Source organism: Calonectris borealis, chromosome 7 (genome assembly GCF_964195595.1).
Source record: "Calonectris borealis chromosome 7, bCalBor7.hap1.2, whole genome shotgun sequence".
Lineage (NCBI taxonomy): Eukaryota > Metazoa > Chordata > Aves > Procellariiformes > Procellariidae > Calonectris > Calonectris borealis.
Window position 1 is genome coordinate 31,819,271 of NC_134318.1, and position 27,099 is coordinate 31,846,369.

Consider the following 27,099-nt stretch of genomic DNA (forward strand, 5'->3'; position numbering starts at 1 on the left):
TAAATGAGGGTCAGCTTGGAAAGACAGGGGAGGAGTCTTCTCAGCAGGAGCCTTTGGGAACAGCTTTGTGGAGAAGACTTCGTAGCAGTATGAGAAATTACTGACACAATTTATTAGCTGATAGGGTTTCTGGTAGGTGAACAAGGGGTGTTAAACTCCAGGCAGCACTTCTAACAGGGAGTGCACCTCTGCCTCTTCCTGGCTGAAGGAGCTTTCCTGAGAACCATTTCAGCTGCGTGCCTCAACTTCCTCAGCTGGACCTGGTGCAGTTCTCCGTACGATTCACTGCCTTCACCATCTTACCTTAGCTGAAGGTTTGCTTCACTGCAATGGTTATCTAAAATGGCACGGGTCCTTCCCAAAGCTACCTATCGATGTAGCTGCCGATGCTGAGACTGAGGGAATGCTGAAAAGTTTCACACAGAAATACAACTCTGCTACAAATCTCTCTACCCTTGCCACGTCTCGCCATTCCCTCCCTTTCGCTCCTCTCCCACCTGAGAATTGCTCAGCTACGATGCCTGTGACAAAGGAGGCTGGAGAAGATAGCATAGGAGTATAGGATGGGAAGGGATCACATAAACTACCACATCAGGTTCCCTGCCATCTCAGCCCATGGTATCAGAGCAAAACCTGGCAAGACGATGAGGAGAGGGATTCCTGTGGATTACAGGAGGGAACGGCAGCTCCCAGGACATTCTCTTGCCCTGGAGTCCCCTTCCTTTCTTTGTTTCTGCAGAGGCCTATGTATGCCAACATCGTGCAGCACTTGAGAAGTTTATTCCAACAGTTTTTTCATTCTGGGTTCAAGCACTCAGGATCAAGTTGTAAATAAGATAATAAGTCCATGCGAGTGGAAATGTTTACAAGGTAAATACTTTCATCTTTCAGATCTGTTGCCAAATTCTGCATGACAATAGGCCTTGACAACTCTGATGATCTCTCAAGGCTGGGCTTATAACAAATCTTTTAAATTCATCTGTTCTTCAAGATAAAGAAAGCCTTTTTAGTTCTTTGAAAAATATGACTAGACTTCACACAAGGGGTCCTCTGTATGCTTCTAAAAGTCTCCTTTTAACTGTACGCTTTACAGTCCATTGGAAAACCACTCAGATATTCAAAGATGCCAAAATCAAAGGCTAGCTAGTGTCGAGGTAATCCAGCTAGCAGGTGTCTGTAGATAGCTGGTGGAGATTCTCTGTAGACATGATGTTAATGCTCTTTCAGGCATCATCTAATAAAAAGGAAAAAGGAGAAAAAAAAGAGAGCTTTTTGTTACTATTATTTCCCCAGCTGCTCATTCCTAGCTTCACTATCATTTAATTTGTGCATTATTTTTCATGAATACTAGGCCAAAGATAGTAAGATCTGAAAATGGGATCCATCTCCAGAGCTAGAAATACTCATCGTTTCTCCTTGTTATCTGTTTGTTTCTCAAGAGTTGGGGCATTCTTTTTCTGCAAGTTTTGGAAAAATGCACATTAGTATCCTGCTATGCACAATGTGGAAATCAGAATTTCAAAAGGGAGCCAATACAAGAATCTATTTTTAGAATCTAGTTCAAACAATTCAACAAAATAATGTTGGCTGCCTTCTGCATTATCCTCTCAATTAAAAAGGATAATTAGGAGAAATATTATATAGATGAAGGAAAAGTTCAAGCAAAACTAAGGATTGAAGGTAAATTTCTTCTCCCTGAAACCAGAACATTCTTGAAATTAGGAAAAAACTGTGCAATAATTACACAGAAAAGAGTAATTGCTTTTAATTAATAAAAACATTTAGATTAACAGGAAAGCAAAATAGATTGCTGGGGAGGGATCATAATTTCATTTTTGTTAAGAGCTGCTAAATGTAGTCCTCCTATATCATAACATACACTGAGCGCTTGAGGAGTTTCAGCAACAAAGTGTTGCTGAAAAAACCCTGGTGTTTATTTTTCCCTGAAGTTAACCCTGATTGTGCCTTAGAAGAAATGAGCTCTTCTTGTTACTGTATCAAAGGCCTGAGGAACCTTAAAAAACCACTGTAAAGGAAATAAGTGCTTCTGTTTTGGCTGAAGGCTGTGGGCTAAATCTTTGGGTACCCTCATGAAACGAGAGGAAGGCCCGCAGCAGCAGGCAACGCAGTAAGTTTTCAGGTCAACACGGCATGAAGACATGGGAAAAAAAAAAATCCAATAATGAAAAATGAGTCCACGTGGATGGTCAGGTCAGCCTTTCTGATGGGGCATTGTTGGCAGCCTAGCTTTCCTCTGCAGCCACATCCTACATCCCAGCTCAGATGGGTACGCTGGCTCTGACCCTGGTTCAGGCTTAGCTAAAAGTGAGATTAATAACCCGACTGCTATATTTTAGGACTGCAAGTGAGGAAAAAAAGTTTCTGGACTCAGGAAGGGACTCTCTCTTGTCCATTAAGGAAATGTTTTTCAAAGTGTAAACAAACTACTTTCTGTGGCTTTGAAAATTTCCTCCCTGAACTGCAAATTCAAGTTGGATACAAGTTGTCTTTCATCCTGTGACAGTTAAGAGTGCCAGGGCCTCTAGTCACTAACGGAACATAAATAATTAACCAAACGATACTCCTGCAAGTTCATCTGTAGTGGAAAACACTTTTATCTACACAAACCAACGTGGCAGCAGGGGAAAACCTACTCCATGATTTTGTTTAAGAAAGCAGTGTCTCAGAGGTCAGTCTCTCCAGTCCTGTGGCTCTGCAGCAGGGTCTGAAGAAGGATTTTGGTTTTACATTTGTTAGTGTTTCTTCTGGGGAGAAGCGCTTCTCTTGAGCAAGCTCTTTCCAGAGACAAACAGAGGTGCCTCTGGTTAGGGGATTGCAGCTCAGACCAAACAGCTTCACCTGGCACATAAGGCCGTAGAAGGAAGAGAAGAAACCTCAGGTCTCTGAGGCATGTTGTAGCTTCAGGGGAGCAGGAAGGAGGATTACAGTGTTTTGAATCTTGCACTCCCTGGGTGGGACTAGGCAAGCGTGGGAAGTGGGAAAAAAAGTTATTTGTTGTGAAACATCTGGTGTAAATATTCCACATGATGTACAGCATCCACTTCTCTACAGCGCTGAGTCTCATCCACTCACCTGAGGTGACATCAGGCAGGAATCACTTAGAACAGGCGGCCCATGTAATATCCGTATCTGCTACAGAGGTTAAGGAAGGTTTCCAGCTTCAGCCAAAATGCCAAGAGCAGGACTCTGCACTGAGACTGCCTTAGACCCAGGAGGGACTCTCAGTCTGGAGTGCCCTGCACATGCGGAGAGATGGAGACACGCTGCACCCCAGACCCTTCTGGTGTGGAGATAAGGGTTCAGCCCCTCAGTTCAGGATTTCTCCGCAGTGACAGAATAAGGATGTTCCTCTCCTGCAGGCAGGGTTAATAATCGAAGGGTTTCCCCTTAAAGCACTTTTTAACACTACATTTAAATGTGCTGCATGCATTATTCATCTTTTTGCAGCAAGCAGCAAGAGCGGAGGCAGCTGTCAGTCCAATTAGCGTTGCAGAGCTCTACCCTACAGCTGCCTCTGGGGGGCACGATAAGGAATGACATGGTCCGTGGGACGAGCGGCCCATGCTTTTGGGCTAGGGAGCAATTATTTGCCAGGGTAGCTGCCGTCCCAGAAACACCACCATATCCAACTTTGTCTAGGGAAGGCTGGAGGAGGATTTTGTTACAAAAAGGGAGGGGTTTTTCTTGCATCTATGTTGTACCAAAGGCAGGCAGTCATGACTCTCCTCTCACAGCTTTGCTACATTCCTTCTCTTGCACCTTTGTCTCTCAGGGCTTCTCCATAAAAGATTGTAAGAACTACAAAACTTTGGGATTGTAGCTTATTTTCTCTGCAGTTTGGTGCATGTCAGACTAATGATTCTGGTTGGGATCCTTCTATACAATTAATTTGAATATGAAGCACAGCATAAGCAATATCCTGGCTACTGTTAGAGATACTTGTGTCCACAACAGCTGGATGTGCTACAGCCTCAGAGACGTTGAGGAAATCCAACAGCTGTCTGGCTCCTACTCTGCTTACACATGGCTGGGCTGTTACAGCTTCGTGGGAGTTCATTATACAAACCCAAGCATGGCCCTACTCTCTAAGCACTTAGAGTCAAGGTTAGATATTTGACTGGATGTATTTTAGTCATGCTACTCTCTCTAGAGAAAACAAAACATAAATTAGCACAAACTTCAAATCTCTCTAACTTATCCCAGCAGAAAGCAAGTCTTTGCACAGACAGAACAGCATGGAGCTACTGCCCTAGGCTGGTCTCCTATGCATCTCTGTACCTCTGAGGACTCAAGTCATTAATCCTATATTGAGTTGGGCTGTTCAGATGTTGGGCTTATTTAAATGTTGGGCTCATTCAGAGCTCTCATACACAGTGCTGAGATTTTTTTCATTTAGAGAAGGTCTGGTTAAGGTCCACTTGTCAAAATGACCCAAGATTACAATGTGAGACTCAATCTGCAATACAGAGGTGAGAAAACTTGTTCCCTTATTTTGTTCATTTTATCCAGTTACAATGCCACTTCTACCGCCTTTGTGCCTACAGCACCTAGCACTGGGGTGGCTGTACCACAATGCAAACAACAAGGAAGACATCTTGAAATTCTCACATTGAGAAACACATAACAACACAGATTTCCTCTAGGTCCCGCTTCCAGCACAGTGAACAGTAATAGATAGCCATATTCCCCAGTAGGAAATAAGGGAAAAGAAAAAGCTGAAGTTAAAACTGCAGATGAAACATGTCTCTTAGGCTGATGACCTGGTACATGATAGCACTTTGATCTCATCAGTCAGAAAACAATTTGACTTCAGTCTTTTCTTCTGGGTATTATGGCCAGGATCATATCAACACTCTAATCTAAAAGGATCTGTTCTAGCTCAAGTATTATTTATTCACATTTTACTATTCTGTTTCATGGAGAAACGCAAGGACAGCAACTCATTAACTGAAGGAAAATAGTTTTCTTTTTTAATGTCATGAACATGGTAGCTCTGCAACCAGGGGTAATGTTCAAAACACTGAATGTACCTAGAGACATAATGTGGCAAGGAAACTTTCCATGCATTCAATGAGAGATGACAGCACACAGATAAAATACTAATCCCTTGTTATCAGCTCTAGGTACCAGACTAAATGCAATTGTCAGAAATTCTCAGCAGAAGTTGACAGGACCAAGACAGGGTTCATTTAGGGTCACTGGAAATTCCTGCTTCATTTGCATAAGCATTTCAGCCAGTGCTTTAAGAGTCTGGCTTTCCAGCAAAAGTTTAAGCAATTAAACATAGCCACATATTAACATTAATTGTTTTGGCCCAGATCCTCAAAAGTATTTAAACACCAACACCTACTGATTTCCAGGAAAGACAATCCAGCATCTTAGCCTAAATGTGCTGCTAGGTAGAGAAACATAAATCCCTCTGAAGCCAATATGTCTATCCCATCCATATGTCTATGTTCTGGCAGTTAAGATGATGGTAGAGAATCAACATCAAATTAAGAAAATATTTTATTTGAGTTTTTAACCATATTTTTACTTCCTGCTCTCTCTGACAAAGGATAATAAACTTTTTTATTCTCTCAAGGTACAATAATATCCTCAGAGAAAATTCATATTGGATTTTATAAGTCTTTGGTATATTCTTTGTTTATTGTCTCAGTGTTCAGCCATTAGCAGTGCATCACTGTGTTGTTATACAAACCAGAAAACAACAACTTCAAATAACAATCAGTCTCTGCCTCAGGACACACACAAGCTGAAGGGAACGATCTGAAAATGCTTTAGAGATGCTTGCCAAAAACAGACTTACTGTTTATGGCCGGAACAGATGCCTGCTAATTCAGGTGGGCACTTAAACTATAAAAGCAGATTACGTTTACACACACGTCTCTGAGTCATCTGCACTATGGCCATGGCTGCGCCGTTCATTAAGCCTGAATGAAAGGTGAAGAAAGGTTGCAGTGTCTGCTTTAATACTTTAGGCTGGTAATTGTAATTATACTGGGGTTTGCCCAGGATGTGAAAACTACACACTCCTCCAACAAGCAAACCCATCCTTCCTGGACTTGACACGCGATACCGCAACCTTGGTTGTTGACGATGCCTGAAGCCCAGATCTTTGACTATTTATGTGCGTATATAAATTCTTATGCCAGGGGTACAAAAAAGGCTAGAGAGCAGAACCAGGAGCCAGTTATAAGAGGCAGAATGATCTGGTGGTTGCATCCTGATTTGAAAAGCAGAGAAGCTATGTTTTCTTTCTTTTTCTCAGCAATATGCATCCACTGTCATCTGGCAAGCTGACAGAAACTTCCTATGCTTCATTTTCTTCACAGGTAAAACCTGATCAATCAGTAATGCAAATCTTTTAAACCTTCCTTCATCAATGTTGGCAAAAGGGTAGTCAAAAAAGACATTTTAAAGGAACCTTTAATAGTGAGTGTGTATGGGGAGAGATAACCATGAGCAGGGAATGGAGCTGGAGTTCCAGGGAGCTGCTCAGAGCTCTGCCATTGACTGGTTGGAAACCAGAAAAACAGCATTGCACCTCGCATCCCTCAGCTTCCCCATCTGTAAAATGGAGATAATAGTATCAAGCTTCACTTTATAAAGCACTTTGACTGAGGTCTGAGAAAGTTACCTTCATATTAGCATCTTGCTTCTAGGAACTATATTTTCAGAAGCATACTGTCACCACCCTCTCCCACTTCTACTGAACGCCCCTTTCTTTTTGAAGTTATCATCTTCCTACTGTTTTAATGTCATTAGTGATCCCAGTCAGGGACAGAGAGCTAAAATGAGCAACAAAAACAATGGCCTTCATTTAGAGACATAATCTGTTTAATAAATATGACTGTAAAAGCAATAAACAATAGCAATTATACATTACGCTACATTGTATTTAACGAAAGGGAAAACGAAGATGAAAAAGTACATCAAAAAAAGTAATTTTAAAATTAGAAATAGTTCCAACACTATAAGAAAACTTTTTGATCGGCTTACTATAAAAATAAGTTGGCTAATGTTGGACTTCAGTGGGGAATATTATACAGTTGCTGCCAAAACTTTCCCATCTTTCTTAAAGCTGTAGTTGCAAAGACAATAGCAAAGCCATACAAACTGCTGTGTTTCTACCTGTCTTCAGAGAAACTACAGAAAGAGGCAGAGGATTCTCTACTGTGATTATCCTTTAACTACTACAGGTCTAATTTTCTTATACTTGGTATCACTTCTTTTTGCAAGTAGGTTGATTTGGGCTTGTGCCCAGTTTGTGACAGAAAAATTCAAACCCACAACCACCACCAAATCCCAGCCCCAGGACTCTGGGCAATGGCAACAACGCTGCTTTCTCCTGTTTTTTGACTCAGGTTGCTGTGCGCAATGTCTATTGAACAAAACCCTCTCATGTCAGGAATCAGGGTGCCTCCTAAGTGTGATTATGAACTGGCCTCTACTTGCCTTCACCTAACATAGTTAAGTAAGTGTACATTGGTTACTGTCTTTCTCTCTTCGCACTTCAAACCAAAATCCTGGTGCTAGGTTTACCTGAGTTGGGCTGGAAATCAACAGCTGTGATGACCACGGGTTAGACTTCAGCCAGACATCCAGTGTCTTGGGAGGACTTGTTCGAGGTATGCTAAGCCTACTTTCCTGCTGCTCGCTTGCATAGTCTATGTGAACATGTCCTGCAGCCTCATTTCTACTTGCAGTGTAAGATACAAGCTTATGTTATTGGTAAGAAATCAAATCTTGTACAAGAGTGGTCCTGTGGTGCTGGGGCTCAAAATGCATGGCAACAATCTCAGGCCAAATCCTCCTTTATTCTCCCTCCTCTGCCCAGAATGACAGGAGTTTGCGGATCTGCAACCAAGGGGAGATTGCCAAGAAGGCCACAGAAAACTGCCTATAGACCTTTCCCTGCTCCCTATTCTATGGACAAGGTGTCTTTCAAAAAATTGACAGGCCTTGGGGTGACTCCCAAAAGGCAGAGATCTCCTGGGACTTCCCCAGACAAATCCAAACATGAGCACTAAATGCAGCTGAGGGTGTTACTAGGGCTTTCTCCTAGCCAAAATTGAAGTTGTAAGGCTGGTACAAAGTACAGTGTAAGTTCATGCTGGCAATAACCTCCTACAAGTGCAGTATGGACAGATCTCCCTGCCTGTAATGCATGCTAGTTCTGTTCCATTCAAGGTTAGGAGGCAAAAAGTTATCTTTCAACAGTGCTATCAGTGGGGTGCCTTGGTGTGAGTAGGCTAAAAAAGAAGGCTGTTTAAGAAAGAGCCTGGCCTTGAGGTTGGGATCGCCCACACTCGCATTCAGCCTCCTCGCAGCCGTGGGGCACAGGCAGCAGCTGCAGCTAGAGGAACGAAGGGCAGAGTCCAAACAAAGTCATAAACCAGACTGACCAAGAATATTTTCAGTGCCTTTAAACTCCAGTGTGATTTTTGTGTGTCCTATGAAAGTCTGCTGGGGCGGCTAGCCCTCCCGCAGCCCAAAGTGCTAAAAGAGCAGTTAAATCTAAAGCCAAGAACCCTAAATGCCCCCTCCCGCCTCCCCCAGACCTTCCCCCCCCCATCACCCCCCTCCCTAAAGAAGAGACCCCCATGCATATTCTTGGCCTATATCATTATGAATTTTCTACAAATTAGAGACAGATCAGAAAAAGAGAGAGTGGAGGGGTGAGGGGAAGGGCCGCAGGAGTGAATAGTGGTACCAGTTCCTCTCCCCCCACCCCCCACTAAAATTGAACACCTGTACAATGCAGTTCCACTATGGTCTCAGTATAATGTCCACATGCACAGGCTTAAAGCTAAAAACCCTTTGTCATCTGAAGAATTAAAAAGTCCAAATGCAGTGAGCTCTCCTCTTTTTTTAGATATAGATATATATCCGTGTCCTCAATTCAACCATTTACATAGGTAGGGATTTCTTTTGTGCTCTGGGGCTCAGCAGCTGTGGAAATACTTCCTGTGGCAAAGAAAGAACAAAATAAAAGAGTCAGTAAATAACAAGTGCATTTAGCCAAGGAAGATGTTTGAAGGTATCACCTTGCTGGCCTTTGGGATTCAACTGTTCCAGACTGACACATTCTTCCCAGAAATGTTTTCTTGTCATTCAAAACACTGAAGGTGATGTCCTGTTCTTTTGCTAATGAAGATGACTCACCCATGTTGAACAGAAGAGGGAGAGGCCAGAGCAGAAGGGTGGAGGGAAGGAGGGGTTGAGGTCCTCAGAGGAAATGTGTAACTAATTTGCAATGATAAGGTGTTGGAGATTTCATAAATAACCTTAAACTTCGCATTTGCAAAAGAAGAGCCTAAACCACTCACATCCAGAAAATTGGAACTGTGTTTTTTTGCTGCCAGAGATCGGAGAGAAAATTAAATGATCCAGGGACATTCATTCAGATTCCTCCAAGGAAGGATCCCTGAATCAAAGGGGTTGAAAAAACCTGGCTTCTGAACAAGCATACAAAAGAGAAACACCCAATTACAGTCTTGCTTTGTTTTCCCAAAAGAAAGAAAACTCATCAAAAAAGAAATTGCTGATTTCCAGAAACAGATGAGGTGGTTGTATAGGAGAGTGAAGAGCCTTTGCACTTTCTATTCTGTTCACTCCTAGGTCCAGACCTTTTCATTTTGTCAACGAGCTCTGATTCAGTTTCCTCATTCTTCTTACTGACAGGATAGAAAAACACTTAGAAAGTTTGTTGGACTGATTCCTTTTGATAGAGAATTGAGTCTATGTATCCCACACATTTCCCTTTTATGCTCACTAGTGCAGTTACAGGTGCAAACCAAGGATTATAAAAGGCCAATTTCTGGTTCAATACAGTGTCCAGTAGCACAGCTGAGAAACACACAAAATGCTGGCTATTGTAGAAAGCCAGAAATGCTGTAGTTGCACCAAATGAAAACCTACCCCCAAAATTGGTTTTTGACTACTCTTATCCTTGAGGCTTCAAGGGTTTAGTTTCCAACACCAGCAAGAGCAGTTTTGACGGTACCTTGGACAGAGCTAGTAGGTGACTGAGTCTTGCCGCTTCAGCCTGAGTGACCTGTGAAAACATGTGTTTCCCTACCCCTGGAACGGCAGGAACCAAGGTCATTACATTCTTTTAGAAAGGGGAAGCTCAAAGCCCATCTAACTCTAGAAAGAGAGTTCCTGACCTGAAATTGGGTGTTTCTCCCTTAGCATCTTACATCAATTTTGCCTTGGAGGCTTCTGGGGGAAAAAGAAAAAAAAAAAAAAAACAAATGAAAAAAAGAATTGTTAAAGTTTAGGACCCACCGCTCCGGGTCTTGGCTTGAAACCTCTTGGTGATCCACAAGCCTTTTGGAAGTCCTCTGTCCAGACTACCTTGGTTGCATTTCCTTTCCTTGGGTTCTGGACTGTGGCCTGGGGTTGCTCTGTATGGGGAACACCACATGGGAAGGTTGGTCCCCTCACTCCATCCTGTGTTCTGCTAAGCAGGGATGTCCAGGTCTGGTGATTAATAGCTGCTTAAAAGCTTTTAATAGCTACCAGATCTCTCCTTAGTGAACAGATGAGGAGAGATCAGTATTGATTGCAGTGGGGCTTCCAGCTTAGACATCAGTTTCATCAAGAGACTTTCTTCTTTTTCCTCCCAGGTTGTTTCACAGGCCACAATCTTAGCACATCACATTCCCTCCTTTAATTGCCCTTCCCCTTGCTCCCTCTCTGCAGTGGCTGTGACTCCAAGCCTGCTTTAGCAAACATTCCCATACATTTTAGGGACATCCTCCGGTGGGATTTAAGGTTTGGCTAAGCTGATGAAATTGTGCAAATAAGGGATCTCAGTTACAACTATGCTTCACTCCTGTCTAAGTCAAAACAGCTATAAACTTTAATTCCTCTAAAATAGGTCCATGTCCTTACTTGCAGAGGTCCTGTGCTGTACCTCTGGTCTGGGCCTGCAGAATTGTCACCTCACAAGTGAAGCTGAGCAATGCCTGAGCAATGCCCAAGCAATGCTGGCTTTAGCAGAACATGTCCCCAGGCTGACACCTCCCTGCTCCGTCCCAACACTTTTACTGTAGTCAGGGTGACAGAAAACACATAAGCATGAACAAATGTGTGACCGATCCCAGTATGCCCACTTCAAGTCTATTCACTTTAGGTCCTATGAAAGCCTGCTTTGCAAATTTTCAACCACAGAGGCCTGTGGGAGAAATCAGCCTGAGGCAATCAGCTGTCCAATGATGGGATCCCAGGTTTTTCTCGATTTCCCTGGGAATCAACCAGGCTAACATTGCTGTTGGCAACAAGGTCTGGCACAGCACAAAGGCCACAGTAGTCAAAACATCAACAAATATTTAGCTTTTAGATCTGACTTACCGAATCACCTGCTCACCTCCATGTTCCAGGTGAGGGTGGCTGAAGTTGTCCTGGACGTGGGGTTTAGCCCCGCAATTATATCAGCCCCAGCAAAATAAATTAAATTGCCTTATAGCGCAAGTTAAGTGCTGGCAGGATTTTTGAGAAGGGGAGGGGATTCTACATAGAGCAACTAGGAGAGAGAAAAAGCCTAAAGTTGTTCCCCTCCTTTTCACCATATGGCAGTGAGGGAGAGGGAAGAGTTAGCAAGGTTTTCTGGAGCAAAACTAATGCTGCAGCAGAAGAGGATGGGAGGAGGAGTGTGCAGGAATAGGGGAAGGGGGGAGGCTGAGAAAAGGGTTAGCCAATTATAAGTCAGAGTCTGACCAGCTGCGGGATGCTGCAAGTTATTTACCTATGGGCTGGACTTCCAACTTCTCATCTACTAGTTGCTCAGGGCTCATCAGCTCACTTTGAGGGACATTAGGTATGCTTTCCCTCTGACTGACTGGACTGACCATCTCTTGATCTTTTTCATTCTGCATCTGTGCATATATATTAAGGCCAGGAATCTTCCTAAAACATTAACAGAAACCATCATTGTGGGGTACTCTGGCAGATGATGTAGTATCAGCTTTTACAAACCAAGAAACAAATCACTGCGAAAAAGAAAACCCAGCAAAATAAAACCCACCTCAGTGAAAGGCAGCAACGGGGAGAAGGAAATGGCTCAGGGAGGGTCATACCTTTTGAATTTGTAGATTACAAACACGGCTAGTCCCACAAAAACGACAGAGAGGAGCATCAGCATAGCTGAACCACTGTGACTGGGAGTGAGGTCCACCAGGGGAGCTGCAAGAGAGGGGAAGAAGGTTAGAGCCATCCCCAGCCTGGAGTGAAAGTTGCTCCCTCCAGAAACATAGATCATCCTCCCCTTACTGCATTTGTAGCAGGCCTCATCTGCCCACATGTCTCCAGGGCTTCTCTCCCTTTCTAATCCACCTGGGAAGAAAGCTGGGTTCAGACCACTTAGAATCATAGAATCATTAAGGTTGGAAAAGATCTCTAAGATCATTGAGTCCAACTGTCAACCCAACACTACCATGCCCACTAAACCATGTCCTTGTGGTGCTCTACTCTCTTTCCCCTGGTGCCTTGCTCTCTCTCCCACAAGTCTTCCATGCAAGAGAGTGCACAAGTTCAAGAAAAAAAAAAAACACCAAAACCAACCCTAATCAAACAAAAAGTCTCTCTGTGCTTCTCCTCAGAGTTTTGCTCACCACCCTTTCATGTCCCTTGCAAAATAAGGCCACACAAAACAGCCAGAAGCGTGGCTTTCAGAAATACAAAGTAAATTGTATTAAATAGAGAATTTCCATCATTCACACACACAAACAGAAAGGCATCTAGCATCCAAAAAGGGACACACATAGCTCCAGTAGTCTCAGTTGTTCATGCAGATGCTAATAAAACATACTGTAGACAGACATGCAGCTGTAGCTGTGCCATTACATAGAGCTAACGCACACAGCAGTTGCATCCTCACTGACTGTCTCTATCTGGCATTACACACGAACAAGGCGTAGGCAGCGCCTTCCTCTGCAAGGCACTGAAAGTTAATTTGAACCACTGTCATACACATCCTCTTTCTCTTGCCCCTCTTCATATGCACTGGACAGACCCATCTTAAACCGGAGCCAGAAGACACAAGACAACATGCACATGCAAGCAGATACTTACTCAGGCACACACATCACATGCACACACATTTTCAGCTGTCACACCCAGCCTGATAAAGCCAAAATTAACGAGGAGAAGTGAAAAAACTTCTCCTTCCCAACATCAAGCAGGCTATCTTCAGGAAGGTGAGGCAATGGGATGAAATGATCCGTTATTATGAATTCCTCACGCATCTCCACTCTGTCCCCTTTGCATCTGTATTTTGTGGGTCTCTGCACTCCTGTGGGATGACAAAGTGGCTCTTCGACTGGTTCAGGCTCAGCATCACTAAACGTTCTTGTTATGATGCTGCAGTGAGAATCTGGTAATAAACAGCTATTTAACTGCTTTGCAAGGAATATTGGCATATTTTACTCTGCCTTAGAGTTGAGGCTGTTGTCTGTTAGGTTGGGGACATTAGTTTAGCCTGGAGAAAAGGAGGCTCAGGGGAGACTTTATCACTCTCTACAATTACCTGAAAAGAGGTGGGTGTCAGTCTCTTCTCCCAAGTAACAAGCAATAGAACAAGAGAAAATGGCCTCAAGTTGCGCCAGGGGAGGTTTAGATTGGATATTAGGAAAAATTTCTTCACCAAAATGGTTGTCAAGCATTGGAACAGGCTGCCCGGGGAAGTGGTTGAGTCACCATCCCTGGAGGTATTTAAAAGACGTGTAGATGTGGTGCTTAGGGACGTGGTTTAGTGGTGGACTTGGCAGTGCTAGGTTAACGGTTAATGGACTTGATGATCTTAAAGGTCTTTTCCAACCTAAATGATTCTATGCTTCTATGATTCTAGTATTTTATTTTTTCTTTCATGAGAAGAAGGAATGAACACGATGAATGGATTGCAATCTGTTTTAATTGTGATAAATTAATCCTTCATCCAGTGTGGCCTGAACAAAGAAGATAGAGGTGTGAAATGTGCTGAGCCCAACACCTGTCATTCTTCTGTGTCCAGGGAATGCACATGCTCACATACAACACACATGCACACAGAGGCTCATTTCTACATGTTCTGCTTGAATATTCACACCAAGCTAGTCTAGATACCTGCACTTTTGTTCCCTGCAGCTCCTCTGCTGCAGAAATTTCTGCTGTGCATGATCAGGCACACACACAGGGAGAAACATACACGTGCACTGAGGCATGGGAACATACGTATGCACCTACACAAACACATGCTGAGCTTTGTGGTTCAGTCAACTACAGCCCGGAGTCCAACACAGAATCATAGTGAAAAGGCTGGGAAAGAAGGGATACCATACACCAGTGCAGCACCTCTGGGCCATGAGGATCCCCCTAGATTGTTTTCTAGGGACTGCTTCTGGTGCTGGCTTGTGTTCCAGGTTTCCCTGCTTTATTTTATTTAATTTTTTATAAAAACTTGGATTTCCAAAGAACAATTCTTCTTCTTCCTTGACAACCAAAACAATAGCACTAAGTAAATCTCTCTTTTGGCATTTTGTCAAATTCTAAACTATTCCCAAGTTTTGATGTCATGAAATTGGGCCTTTTATTTAGACAGGGAACTGAGTCATGACCTCTGCAGCTTGATAAGGAGCCATATTCCCTCAAAGACCTCACAGTGGCTGCTCTCTGGCTTTCTAATATCTAGTTTGGCAGTCCAGGCTCATTTTGCATTCTTACTGAACCATATTTCTGCAAGAAACAAAATCCGGTAGGTTCCTACAGGACACTGTGAAGCCAGATACAGCAATCACTCACATCTCACCAGCGGCTTCGAAGAGAAGTACAACAAAGCTCACTTTGCAGGACAAATGAGTGTCTGCATCTATTATGGACAAAAAGTACTCGTTCCTGGTGTGTGCATAAATACAAATAAAAATGTGCATTTTCAGCGAGCACAGAGATCATGTACTTACACAGCATGTCTGAGCCGAGCACCCTCTGCTTCAGCCTGAGCTAACAAGAAATGGACCAGCACGTGCCCAGAGGCCGTACCGTTATTTAGCATGGCAGTATGCCACACTGATAGCAGCCTTCGGTTCACGCAGGGCAGCAGACAACGTTTAGTAGCCCAGAAAAGTGCTACAGTACCTCCACTAACTATCTGGCTTCAGGACTGGAGCTACCTGGCTTTTAGCCAGCTCTGAGCATGGATGAGTAGCTGGGGACCCTGTGCACTCCCTCCTGCAGAGGTGCCCAGAATTCCTCTCCAAGAAGCTGCAGGAGGCTCCTACATACAGCACAAAACTTGGATTCAGGTTCATCTTCTATTAAAGGCAGGGCTGGAGATGTGATTTGAAGTGCCATCTGTTTCACTGCATGAAATCAGGAATGTTCCTTGAGTAGCAAGAGGTAATCTTGAGCCTTTCCCATATCTAATATCTAATGTGATTCTAACTATAATTTATTAGAAAAGGCCTACAGGATATTCAGGGCCAAAGGAGTCATTTCTAAACGTTCATTTGGGATTTGATCTTGACTTTAATGAACATTGACCAAAATGGAAAACAGCCATATGCATTGGCAGAGTAAATGCACAGAAAAAAAATTCAAAAATTATGAGCAATTGCAGGTAACTCCACATTTGAGGCTCACATTAAGATGCTTTCAGATAGCCTCTTTCCTGACATGGGCACTGAGCATTTTCTGAAAGTACATATAGTATCACTGGTCCTTGTTGAAAATTCAGGCCAAGGATTGCTTCCCTTATAACAACTATTATGTAAAATGTATATTCATTTAAATCTTAAATGTAAAGTCATCCAATTCTTCTGTGTCATATGTCTATTACCTTTTTTTTTTTTTTTACAATCTACAAAAGAAAAAAAGTCAAACTTAAACTTCTCAAGCTGTTGTGGTTTTCTTTTTTCTGTAGAGATTAATCAGCTGTGCTGTATCTCTGCTTTTTTATGCTTTTGGTTCTAAAATGTCTAAAAGTAAGCATCTGATCATCTGTTCCACGGCTAATGGAAAGCAGAAACATGCAGCAATATTCCCAGGGCAGATATTAGCAAGTTCTGCTTACAAAAAATGAAATATTGCAAACACTAATATTTTCTTCTGGGGGGATTTAAATGCAGTTGCATTACACCCTTTCTTAATAGTCTCTTTCTCCTTCCCTTTATGGACAAGGCAAATCATGGACTGACGCCAGCTTGGGCAGACCAGTTCGTACCATGAAAAGCTGGTACAAGTGAACTGAGGCTTTTTGTTTGCAAGCTAGCAATAGAAGCTGATACCAACTGATCAGAATTATCAGCAGCTCCTGGAGAAAAGGAATTCCTAAGAATCCTGAGCACGGATTTGTCCATCCCATCTCTAAATAGGGCCTGTGCTGTGAAACGAGGGTTTAGCATACAGAATACACAGAGACGCATATAATTAAATATCAGGACTTTGGAGATGGTTCATTTTGAGATAGGATTAGTTAAAGTCCAAACTGCCTAATCTTGTGTGTGTGCATATGTAAATTGATTCTAGTTTTTCAGACTGTTGAACAACTTCTGAACTGTGCTTGGTTGCTTTGAATATTTGTTGACTTTAGAATATCTCAATATATCCAACGCTAGCTGGTAACCTTTGCGCTGTGTGACCCAGGCTGAATACGCCATGGTGCTGCTTAGCTGCTGAATATTTCAGAGACAGCCACGAAGTACACATTCCTACTGCTAGTTATACTTCGTTTCCAGAACAAAAGCAAATTCTTGCATGTAAGTAAACAAAAGGATAAACTGTAAATGCAAATGCCACTATATCTTTTTGGCATGCCACTATATCTTTTTGGCATGATAAAGAAAGGGGAGGTGGAGCAGGCATTCTAATGTCTGCCTATACAGTGAGTTGTTATTGTGACATAAAAATAAGAAGTGTTTAAAATACAGCTGATAGCACACTAATACCATCAAGGAATATACTGCGTGCTGTGCTACAGAGCAACAGAGAGGGTGTACACAGAAAGAGGATACTGACCTGCTGTTAAATGGGCAGCATGGACAAGGATTCGAACCCCTGGCTTCAACTCAAAATGGACCAGGTTTTGGTTCAGTTTCTGGATCAGTGTTTCTGAAATCTGGAAAAAAGGAGAAAATAAGAAATGCGTTTGTTTCTCGATCATTGGTTTAGACTGCCAATGGGTGGGTAGGAAATGAGCTGCATGCAAAGCAAAGATTTTGCAGACGCACCAGACTTTTCAAGCACAATTTCTTATCACCTTATAAAGAGAGGGTTTGTGGCAGCTGAACACTTCTGCCAGTACGATGTCCAGAGTGGTTTGTGTATGGTTAGCAATGACTGATATCAACAACTTGCCCTGTCATATCTCTTTAGGAATGGCCCAGCAGCAAAAGGGAATTGAGCCCCAAAGGAACGTTACAACCACATGTGCAAGTGTCTGCAGGACCAGCCAGCAACAGCACATCAGTGAACTTCATTTACTACTCAAGCAAAGAGAAGCATTTCAATTGTTAACACTCATTCGCTCATAACAAATAACTTCTTGCTCATTAGTGGCCAGCTCTATGATCTTAAAGCATGTTCATAACGTGATATACCTGAATCAAAATGAATAGTTTAAGTCCTTACCCCAGCTTGCACTGAAATTTCAAGTCCTAAAACCAATTTGATTTCATCCAGCTCTGAGTTTCAAGCCAGCTGCTCCCTGATCCTTAAGTACGTACCAGAACCAGCTCGAATCTGAAAGTGTTTACTGACTACAGAGTGTGGCTTATACAAAATGCATGTTCCATCTATTCTTATGGGTTACACACAGAGAGAATATGCTCCTATATTCTGTCTTTCATGAGAGAGACATTCCACAGAGCTTTTAGATCACTAGATTATCTTGCCATAACTCTGATGACAATAGAGCTCTAGCAGAAATGAAGCAGGCTATTCCTCCTCAAAGGACACAACAGAAAAGATGAGCATTTGCTGAGATAAGACCCCACGAAATCGGTATTTGTACAGTGAAGAAGCCAAGCTTTGGTCCAATCTGTTGGTAAACATTCTTTTTTTTAAGTCAGTTTGTCACAATATGCACAGAGCCACTTTCTCCATATCACTCTACTTATATCCGAGAAGTTCCAGGCATGTTGCCATTAAAAGCAAAAATCCAGATAGATTAATCAAGGAATGGAAGCCTATAGACACGGTGTTGATAGTTTGTTGTGTCTTTTGTATGTTCAATTGCTAGGTGTTTCATGTATTTCACATTTTCTTACAGCAGTGAGCAATTCTCCAATTGAACATAGCCACTGTTCTGCATGTTGGTTTATTAGGGAGAGGTGGTTGGAAAACTGCAAAAAACCCCCCACCCCACAACCCTTAACATGCAGTTGCTGAGAACGTTGTGTTTTTATAGCCATACCAAGATCAAGAGGAACTGTATTCTAGTGCTTACCACTTAATTTAATTTGTTTTAAATAAATCCTTATTCCTTCTTGAAGATTAATGAAAAATTGTCAGAAAAAAGAACATTCCAATAATTTTTACACCATCTTTTTCATGTTCTTCATTTTTGTCTGGTTGAGTTATTTCAGTAAATGCTACCCAGATATGATTAGATATTACTTGGCTATCATTCATCACAGTATGAGATTTATTCTCCTCTTTTATTTTTTTAACATTCTTAATGGTTCTTTCAATACTCTTGGCTTGTACACTTCATTTCTGGCTGCTGATCACTTGAATAGGTGCCTTTGGTCCAATATCAATTTGCAATAACTCTTACAGGCATTTTATTTATATTTTTAAATATATCTCTTTAAAGTTTACAATTTTTTCACGGGTGCCAGAATGAGCAGTAAATATATTTCTTCCAATAGCAAGAAAAAATACCACCTGCTTACAAAGAGCCATCTGCTGAGCTCAGAGCAGCATGGATGGTGACACAAAGATGTGCAGTACATGAAGAAAGCCTGGGAAGCAAATTTGAGCATATTAATAACCAAGATTGATGACTATAAAGAGTGCTTCATCTCTAAAACTGGAGCAACAGATGCAGATCGATATGCTGTAAACAAGGTACATTAATGGCTCATGGAAATAATGGGAAAAATATCATCCTGGCCATTTCCAGTCCCAAGCACGACCTAACAACTCTCCTCCATATCCCTACAGGAATTATCTTCCTTTGTGCTCTGAGATTCTGATGCTGCTGGAGCAGCTAAGCCTATGAAAAAAAGCAACCACAAGACACTAAACTGAAGAAAAGAGCCAACCACATTGTGTCATTCCTCTTCAACACATTGTCATAGCTGCACAAAATGGTCAGGGAAACAGTAGAGGTAAAAACCATACATGATGCCTTCTATACAAAAAGAGGCTTAATGTGATGTATAACTGAGAATGCAGCTAGCAAATGTTGCTATCTAGTATTGAAGAATGGCTTCATCAAGGATTTGGGCAAGAAATGGAGAATAGGAGAAAGTCAGCATGAGAAGGGACCAGAGACTTTGTTGGGCACCAGTGACATGAAGGAACACTGAGATCTCACGTGGCCTGCCTGAGGACTCCTGCGGTGCAGAGTGAAGAGGGCAAAACAACAGCACCAGCAGGGACATTACAGCTGAGAGGTGCCGTGGCAGCCTCCCAGCAGGCAAGTTGAGCGTGTGAGAGAAAGCTCAACCATATTCTTGTCTGTTGAGCCAATGAAAAGGAATAATAGAAAGGGAAGAGGCAGTAAGAGCGAAGTAGTAAGAAAAAGGAAGAAAGGCAGAGAGAAACAGTCACAATGGAAGTTCATTATTACTGTATTGCATTATTACTTGATCAAGAGTGAGGACCTCATTGTACTACATCCTGTACAAATGCAACTCAGAATAAAATGATTTCTGCCTGAAACCATCAGTATCTCAGCAGAAGCTTGAAATAGCCGTCACTGTTCCAGGACTAAATGCAAAGTGTCAAAACAGGCAGCAACTGTTCATGCTGCTCAGAGTATACAGCATATTTCCTTGACTCAATTAATTATATGCTCTCCCAGTGGCTTTTTGGGTGCAGCTTTTTTGCCTGGGTCTTTACGGATCTGAACAAGTCAAAAAATGAGTAACAGCCTTCAAAACCTTCAAAAGCGCCAGAAGTTCTTGTGAGAATCAGACATCTACGTTCCTCAGGCAGCTCTGGAGATTCCTGACACACACTTCTGAGGGAAGAACAGATGCATTCAGACAGGTTTTTAAAATGTGTGCTTGCTTGGTACAATATTTTCATTTCTCTTTACGTGAAAAGTCAGATTCTCTTCGAAACAGACATATAGACAGTATAGAAAGAGGAAGAAAAATGCATTTCTGTAGTTCTAAAAATTATCTGAAATACAAACTATACACAATGGTTTACAAACGCCAGTATTTGAGGTCAATGAGCAGGGTACACACAGCTAAAGGGCCAAATTCACATTGGGATTGGACACTGCTCTCCAAAGTCGGACCTGACAATGTTTCTGGTCCTCACATGGTCCCAAGGGGATCTGTGGACCACAGATCACTCAGGACACTCACTTTGAGATTGGAGAAGTGGCTCTTCTGCCTTTCTTATTCTATTCTCAAGTCTATTTCTAACTCAGTGGATCACAGGTTATCAGACTTTAACCTAGGAGTGGTTCTGACTGCTATAATTTGTTTACAACATTAATAAAGTGTCTTTGAAGTAAATCTCCACACAAAGGCTGATCTTAGTCACCAAGGTAATGAAAAGGTTTCAATGGGAAACATTTTGGGTTTTGTGCCTCCCTTTATTTCTGCATTCAAGGTGGTACCATAGATGCATTTTTGTTTAAAAAGCAGATAAGGAAGCATCAAAGTACTTTGGCCTGTTTAAAAAATAGCTATGCAACTCCAGTTGAACAACTAGACCTTCAGCTGGGGAACAGGTTGGCCTCAGGCCTGTCCCTGTTCCTTTCTCACTCCTGGAGATGCAACTAGCTTAGCTGAAGACAAAACTTCTTAGAATAGCAACCTCCTAATTTATAGTCTTCAAGAGTCTCCCTTGTGAAAATAATTAGCTTTCAGAATTAGTTTTGGTCCTTAACTGAGCCTCATTGACTTTATCTGCTTCATTTGCAGAATTAAGCATGATGTGCAAAAATAATTCAGTAATAGAAACCATTCTTCATGTATCATTTTTCATCAAAGGACACATAATGAATAATAATAACAGACAATTTGTGAAGGAAAAAAAGATATTCCAATTTAAAAATGGAACAAAACAAAAATTAATTTGGCTTCTCTTAGCATTTTGTCAGAATTAGGACTGTGAAAGAACCATGTGCACCAAGAAACAGAATTATCACTCAGATGGGCATTTTCCCATACCTTTATTGAATTTTGAAACCTCTGGTGTAAATTGGTTTAGACTAATTGAATGTGACTCGACTGTGCCAGTATGTAACTAGCTAAGAATCTAGATAATTTTATAGATACTGTGTAAGGATCTCAACTAATGAGTGCTACACTTCTATTCAATTCATTGAGTAAATCAATAAACAACTAAGGAACGAATTATACATATTGATTGGTAGGAAGCAACTTGAACCAGCATTACAAAAGTGAATTAGGAGTCAGGGCAAATGTGCATTACTTTAAACTGTGCCACTCGCCCTGCATAATCTTGGTTACTTCACATGAGGCCTCTAAAGCTTGTTTGTCTTAGCACTGAAAAGAGCATAATCATTGACTTAGAGGGTCCAGCAGGAATTTCTTAAGATCTTTCAATGAAAGATGCTAAATTCAAGCTGCTGTTAGTATCCAGTGATACCGTGAGAGCACAAGGCAGAGGACATTTCTGTGGTTACTCTGGGACAAGAACTGACCAGCAGATAGAACCCAGAGAGAACCTGGACATAAAAGCCAGGATCCACTGGCTTGAGAATCAAGGGCTGGTCTGTACACCAAGCAAAAGATGAGAAGGCAAGAGGGCTGATAGTCACATAGCAGGAGTTAACTCAAAGATATTAAGGCAAGATATATAGACAGCCTCTCCTACAGCACAAAAGCAGCTGATCAAGAAAAGCTGGCTAAGGAAAAAAGCCCTTGGTACAAGGTCTTCTGGTTCATATTATTCCATTCTCTCCCCACCTGCCTTTACTTCTTAAATACTGGCCCAATCTTCCCTAAGCACCCAGTGGAAGACTTTGTCTGCATACATAGGTACAGATGTTAAAAAAATCTCTCCTAGTAAACACTCGATGATTTACCCCTTTTCCTGGGATTTAATTTCCAGGACTGATTGGTGTCATTTTCTATAAGATTTGAAGGTGTTCACTGTCATGATCTTGTTGCTAAAATATTTTGGTGACAGACACATCTGAAATACATCAGAGGAAAGAAAAGTAGTGAAAGTAAATATGCTAAAACACTAAAGCTTAGGAGGGTGGGTGAAAAAAAAAACACATAAAAAAAGATAGAAGCTCCATCAGCTACAATGAAGCAGAAGTAAAACTACATCTGCTTTAAGGAAAGAATCCTAAGACATATACACATACAGGCTTCGTAAATGACATTCTCCATAGTGTTAAATTTGCCAGAGGTATTTCATCTCCTCAGTTCATCACTGCCCATTTGATATTCAGTCATCCATGTCATTTCCCATCTCTTTGGCTGGATACGGATACTGGCCACAGCTGCAACATGTTGAGCACTGTTGGCTACCAACCAGCTGGTGTTGCCATTTGTGAAAGACTCCATCGTGCTTGCTACACTGCTGATAGCTCTTTTCAGAGAAAAGATTAATGGCCTCAAATGTCATTAGCTATGTTGCTCCTACATCTGTTTTGCATTCTGCTTTTATGGTTATTTTGAATAGGCCAGGTAAAAGCACGCAAATGGAGAACTAAAGGGAAATGCATGAAAACACTGAAACCTTTACTTGAGATGAAAACATCACGTTAGAATCCTTGTGTATCTTCTGCTTACATCTCATTTGACTAACAGGATACACGTTTGCTATGTTTGAAAAAAAGCCTCCACTAGCAAACAATGTGGAGAGAAGATAATTTGTGAAACGCATAAATGTTCAATATCTTTATCAACGATCTGGATGAGGGGATCAAGTGCTCCCTCAGTAAGTTTGCAGACGACACCAAGTTGGGTGGGAGCGTTGATCTGTTCGAGGGTAGGAAGGCTCTGCAGAGGGACCTGGACAGGCTGGATCCATGGGCCAAGGCCAACTGTATGAGGTTTAACAAGGCCAAGTGCCGGGTCCTGCACTTTGGCCACAACAACCCCAGGCAACGCTACAGGCTTGGGGAAGAGTGGCTGGAAAGCTGCCCAGAGGAAAAGGACCTGGGGGTGCTGGCTGACAGCCCGCTGAACATGAGCCGGCAGTGTGCTCAGGTGGCCAAGAAGGCCAACAGCATCCTGGCCTGTATCAGAAATAGTGTGGCCAGCAGGAGCAGGGAGGTGATCGTGCCCCTGTACTCGGCACTGGTGAGGCCGCACCTCGAATACTGTCTTCAGTTTTGGGCCTCTCACTACAAGAAGGACATGGAGGTGTTGGAGCGTGTCCAGAGAAGGGCAACGAAGCTGATGAAGGGCCTGGAGCACAAGCCTTATGAGGAGCAGCTGAGGGAACTGGGGTTGTTTAGTCTGGAGAAGAGGCTGAGGGGAGACCTTATCGCTCTCTACAACTACCTGAAAGGAGGTTGTAGTGAGGTGGGTGTCGGTCTCTTCTCCCAAGTAACTAGCGATACAACAAGAGGAAATGGCCTCAAGTTGCACCAGGGGAGGTTTAGATTGGACATTAGGAGAAATTTCTTTACTGAAAGAGTGGTCAGGCCTTGGAACAGGCTGCCCAGGGAAGTGGTGGAGTCACCATCCCTGGAAGTATTTAAAAGACGTGTAGATGAGGCGCTTAGGGACATGGTGTAGTGGGCATGGTGGTGTTGGGTTGACAGTTGGACTCGATGATCTTGGAGGTCTTTTCCAACCCTAATGATTCTATGATTCTATTCTAAGATTCTATAAATCAAAAAATAACCCTTCAGAATCTTCCTATAGAGTAAAACCGTACACTGAAATAAATTGAGTAATCACATCTGTGTATTTGTATCACTGCCCTCTACTGAATTGTAAGTAGAATATCCTCCTACAGAATATCCTCCTACAGCACATTCATTTTGAATTGGATTAGTGCTAAAAATGACTCAAAAAATTACTTGAAATGCTACTAATTAGAGGTTTGCCCTTCACTGAAGAGAAAGAATGTGGTGCTTTTGAAGTGGCAGATCTGAATTCTGTAATCATCGCATTCACCAAGCCCCTCCATAAAGATGGTGTAACAACTGCATGCCAGCCCAAGTGGCCAATGGCGATTCTGGGTGTCTGTTTTTGCAAGATTTGGGATATTTTAGTGGTGTTGCAGTGACAACACGGAAATCAAACAGCAGCGTTTTACAACAGCCAATTATTTCTACATTTTTAAGCAGGTTGGTAGTCTGTCCTCAGTTAATGTGAAACGAAGCAGGGGAACCAAGTGACCCAATTAAAAAAAAAGAAAAGCAAAGTCACAACATTCTAGTCATAAATACAAGATTTTTTGAATATGCAAAATGTTTTGGGATTCTGCAGGATGAAAAAGCCTTTTGATTTTTATGAAACTGTGAAGAATAAGTTTACACTGACTACAGAAAGTGGAGTGGATCAAGTAATCTGAGGTCCTCAAAAATTCAAATGAGGTGGAATTGTCCCATGCTGCACATTGAGAAAACTTCCCCCGTCTCATACATAGTGTTTTTTTTCAGCTGTCAAGAGAAGTTAAACTTTTTAAAACGTACTTTAGTCTCCCACAGGAAATATCAGGAATGCAGAGTTCACATTTCTAAATGTAATCTGCAAACAGATATGACAATAATTGGTACTGTGTGTAAACAAAAAAAAATAAGTTGGGGCACTTGAATGAGAGTGGTACATCAGCTCAAGGAGAAAATGACATCTACCATCTAACCACAGTCTCAACAAGAGCATGAGACACAAATGCAGCACCCTAATGGAAAACTGTATATTTGTTAAGTGTGATGCAGGGCCTAGGACAACTTCCACAGTCCCACTATTACTGTATCCAACAATTCATGGCTTACTGTGTCTAGACTCATAAAACGTGAGTGGCACAGAGTAGTATTATAGACTTTGACAAATGGGAAACTAAAACCTAGATTTTCAAGGGACAGTGGACATGTAGCTGCCTCTGAAGTCAATGGGAATTATGTATCTAGAGACCACAGAGAGGCTCGACAGAGGTATGCTTAAAAAGCCAAATGAGTATGTATCAGATAAATACAGACCAGCTTAATCTGCCTCAAGGGGAAACAGTAAGAAAGTAAGCCCCCCATGGTCATTAGATATGTATCAGATTTACTGGTAAATGCAAAAGCCAACGAAACCACATATACCCTTCATTGTTACCCACGGCAGAATAATGGTCGAGCTCAGGTGATGAAATACCTTGGTTAAGCAAGCTGCCCAAAAGCCTCACAGGTGCTCTGTGATAGAGATGGCCTGCAGCAACTTCAGGAGTTTCATGTGGGGAGATGTAGTTTGAATTCCCTCTTCAGCTACTGTTTCTATCACTTTTCTCTTCCTCCCACTCCATCAGCTGTCCTAAGCCTTGCTTGTTCTAGCTAACAAAAGTTAGCATACACCACCCGCATGGTCTACATGGCTTCTCCCTTTCAAACCCAGCTTGGATGAGCAGAATATCAGAACCACAGAGTGTCCCTTGCCTTTGTTCTGGTACCCGGCATGTGAATACAGGGGGTTCAGGGCTGTATCACCACGTCCATGTCATGTGACCGCAAGTATATACGCTGACTTTAGGAGGCTCTAATAGGAGGGGAAGAGAAGGAAGGGGCCATAGCACACTTCATTCTCTTGGTAAATCTTGTGCCTACAGCGTGCATGGTGTGTTTCATACCCTTCTGTGGTGTTTCACTCAGTTTTACCAACTTTTGATTTTGAGAATGAGTTAGGTTTTCCCTCCCCTGGGTACTGAAACATGGGCTTTTGCAGAACAGAAACATTAATTTCTATAACTTCTCTCCACCTAATCTATTATGACTGCAAGTTTTCCAGGGACAAAAACCGTTTATCACTGTGTCTCTGGACAGGCTCACCGTGAGTCTTAGGTTTGCAGAGTAGCTTCCACGTGTGCTACGACACCATGGAAAAAAGAACCTATATAATTAAGTGCTTCCTTAAGAAACCTTATTCCATTACAATGTTTTTGCAAACTATTTCCATTTTTTTCCTGTATACTTTGAAGTTTCTTTTCCAATTTAGAAAAAATCATCCAGAACTATAACTCCTTTGGGTGTGCACCTGCAAACACACAAACTCAGATACGTGCCTTTGAATAGCTTGTTGCTTGCTCTTGAACACAAACCAGATTTCTGTTCCTACCAGGAAAGAACACTATACATCATGAAGTACCTAAGAAGCAACTTAAGCTGTCATCAGCAAAAACATCTGCTCCCAGTACTCATCCCAGTGACTTCAGGCACAGGGGGAAGCTGTTGAATGGGCTCTGAAACACTTTGGGAAAGGGATAGTGAAGGATTACAGGCCAAACGGATGACAAAACAGGAACAGTATTAGAAGATGCTTCAGAGCTGAGGGCAGAGACATCTTTTGGGGCCCTTCTTAGGCAGTTCCCACTGAAAACAATGCCATTTTCTACCGGAGTAACTAGGAAGGGGAATGCAGTACCCACAGACTAGTAAGAAAAACATTCTGATCATCCTGATGGGAGGAGGGGAGATACTTCGCCACAAGAAACAGCAGGCTGCAAATGGCAAATAGTTTCTCTCTCTTCAAAGGTTACTGTTTGGACCCTGCAGGATGCCAGAGAAGTTGCTGGAGTCCTACGGAAAATGACATTTCTTCTTGTCCATAAAAAGGGTCATGAGAGCACTGTCAGGGTTTCCTTTCTCCACAGCCACAGAGACTCCATTTTTACAGGGGGAAAAAAGAAAGGGACAAAAAGAGGGAGTAATTGGTAAAATACAATAAGCTGCTGAATGCCGGAGGGGAGCTGGGTCAGATGTAAATTTGAAAGTTTATGGAC

The 27,099-nt window shown here is 42.2% G+C and overlaps 1 protein-coding gene across 1 annotated transcript in view; it reads right to left on the reverse strand.

Moving 5' to 3' along the window:
• Positions 1-8,934: 8,934 nt before the first annotated feature.
• LOC142084374 (VPS10 domain-containing receptor SorCS1-like) overlaps positions 8,935-27,099 on the reverse strand; it is a 309,600-nt gene continuing 291,435 nt past the window's right edge. The window contains exons 24-28 of the mRNA XM_075154993.1: positions 17,017-17,116; positions 12,108-12,213; positions 11,777-11,937; positions 10,315-10,433; positions 8,935-8,991 (exon numbers count right to left, since the gene is read on the reverse strand). Of these exons, the coding sequence (XP_075011094.1) occupies positions 8,935-8,991; positions 10,315-10,433; positions 11,777-11,937; positions 12,108-12,213; positions 17,017-17,116 (543 nt within the window). The remainder of the gene's footprint in view (positions 8,992-10,314; positions 10,434-11,776; positions 11,938-12,107; positions 12,214-17,016; positions 17,117-27,099) is intronic.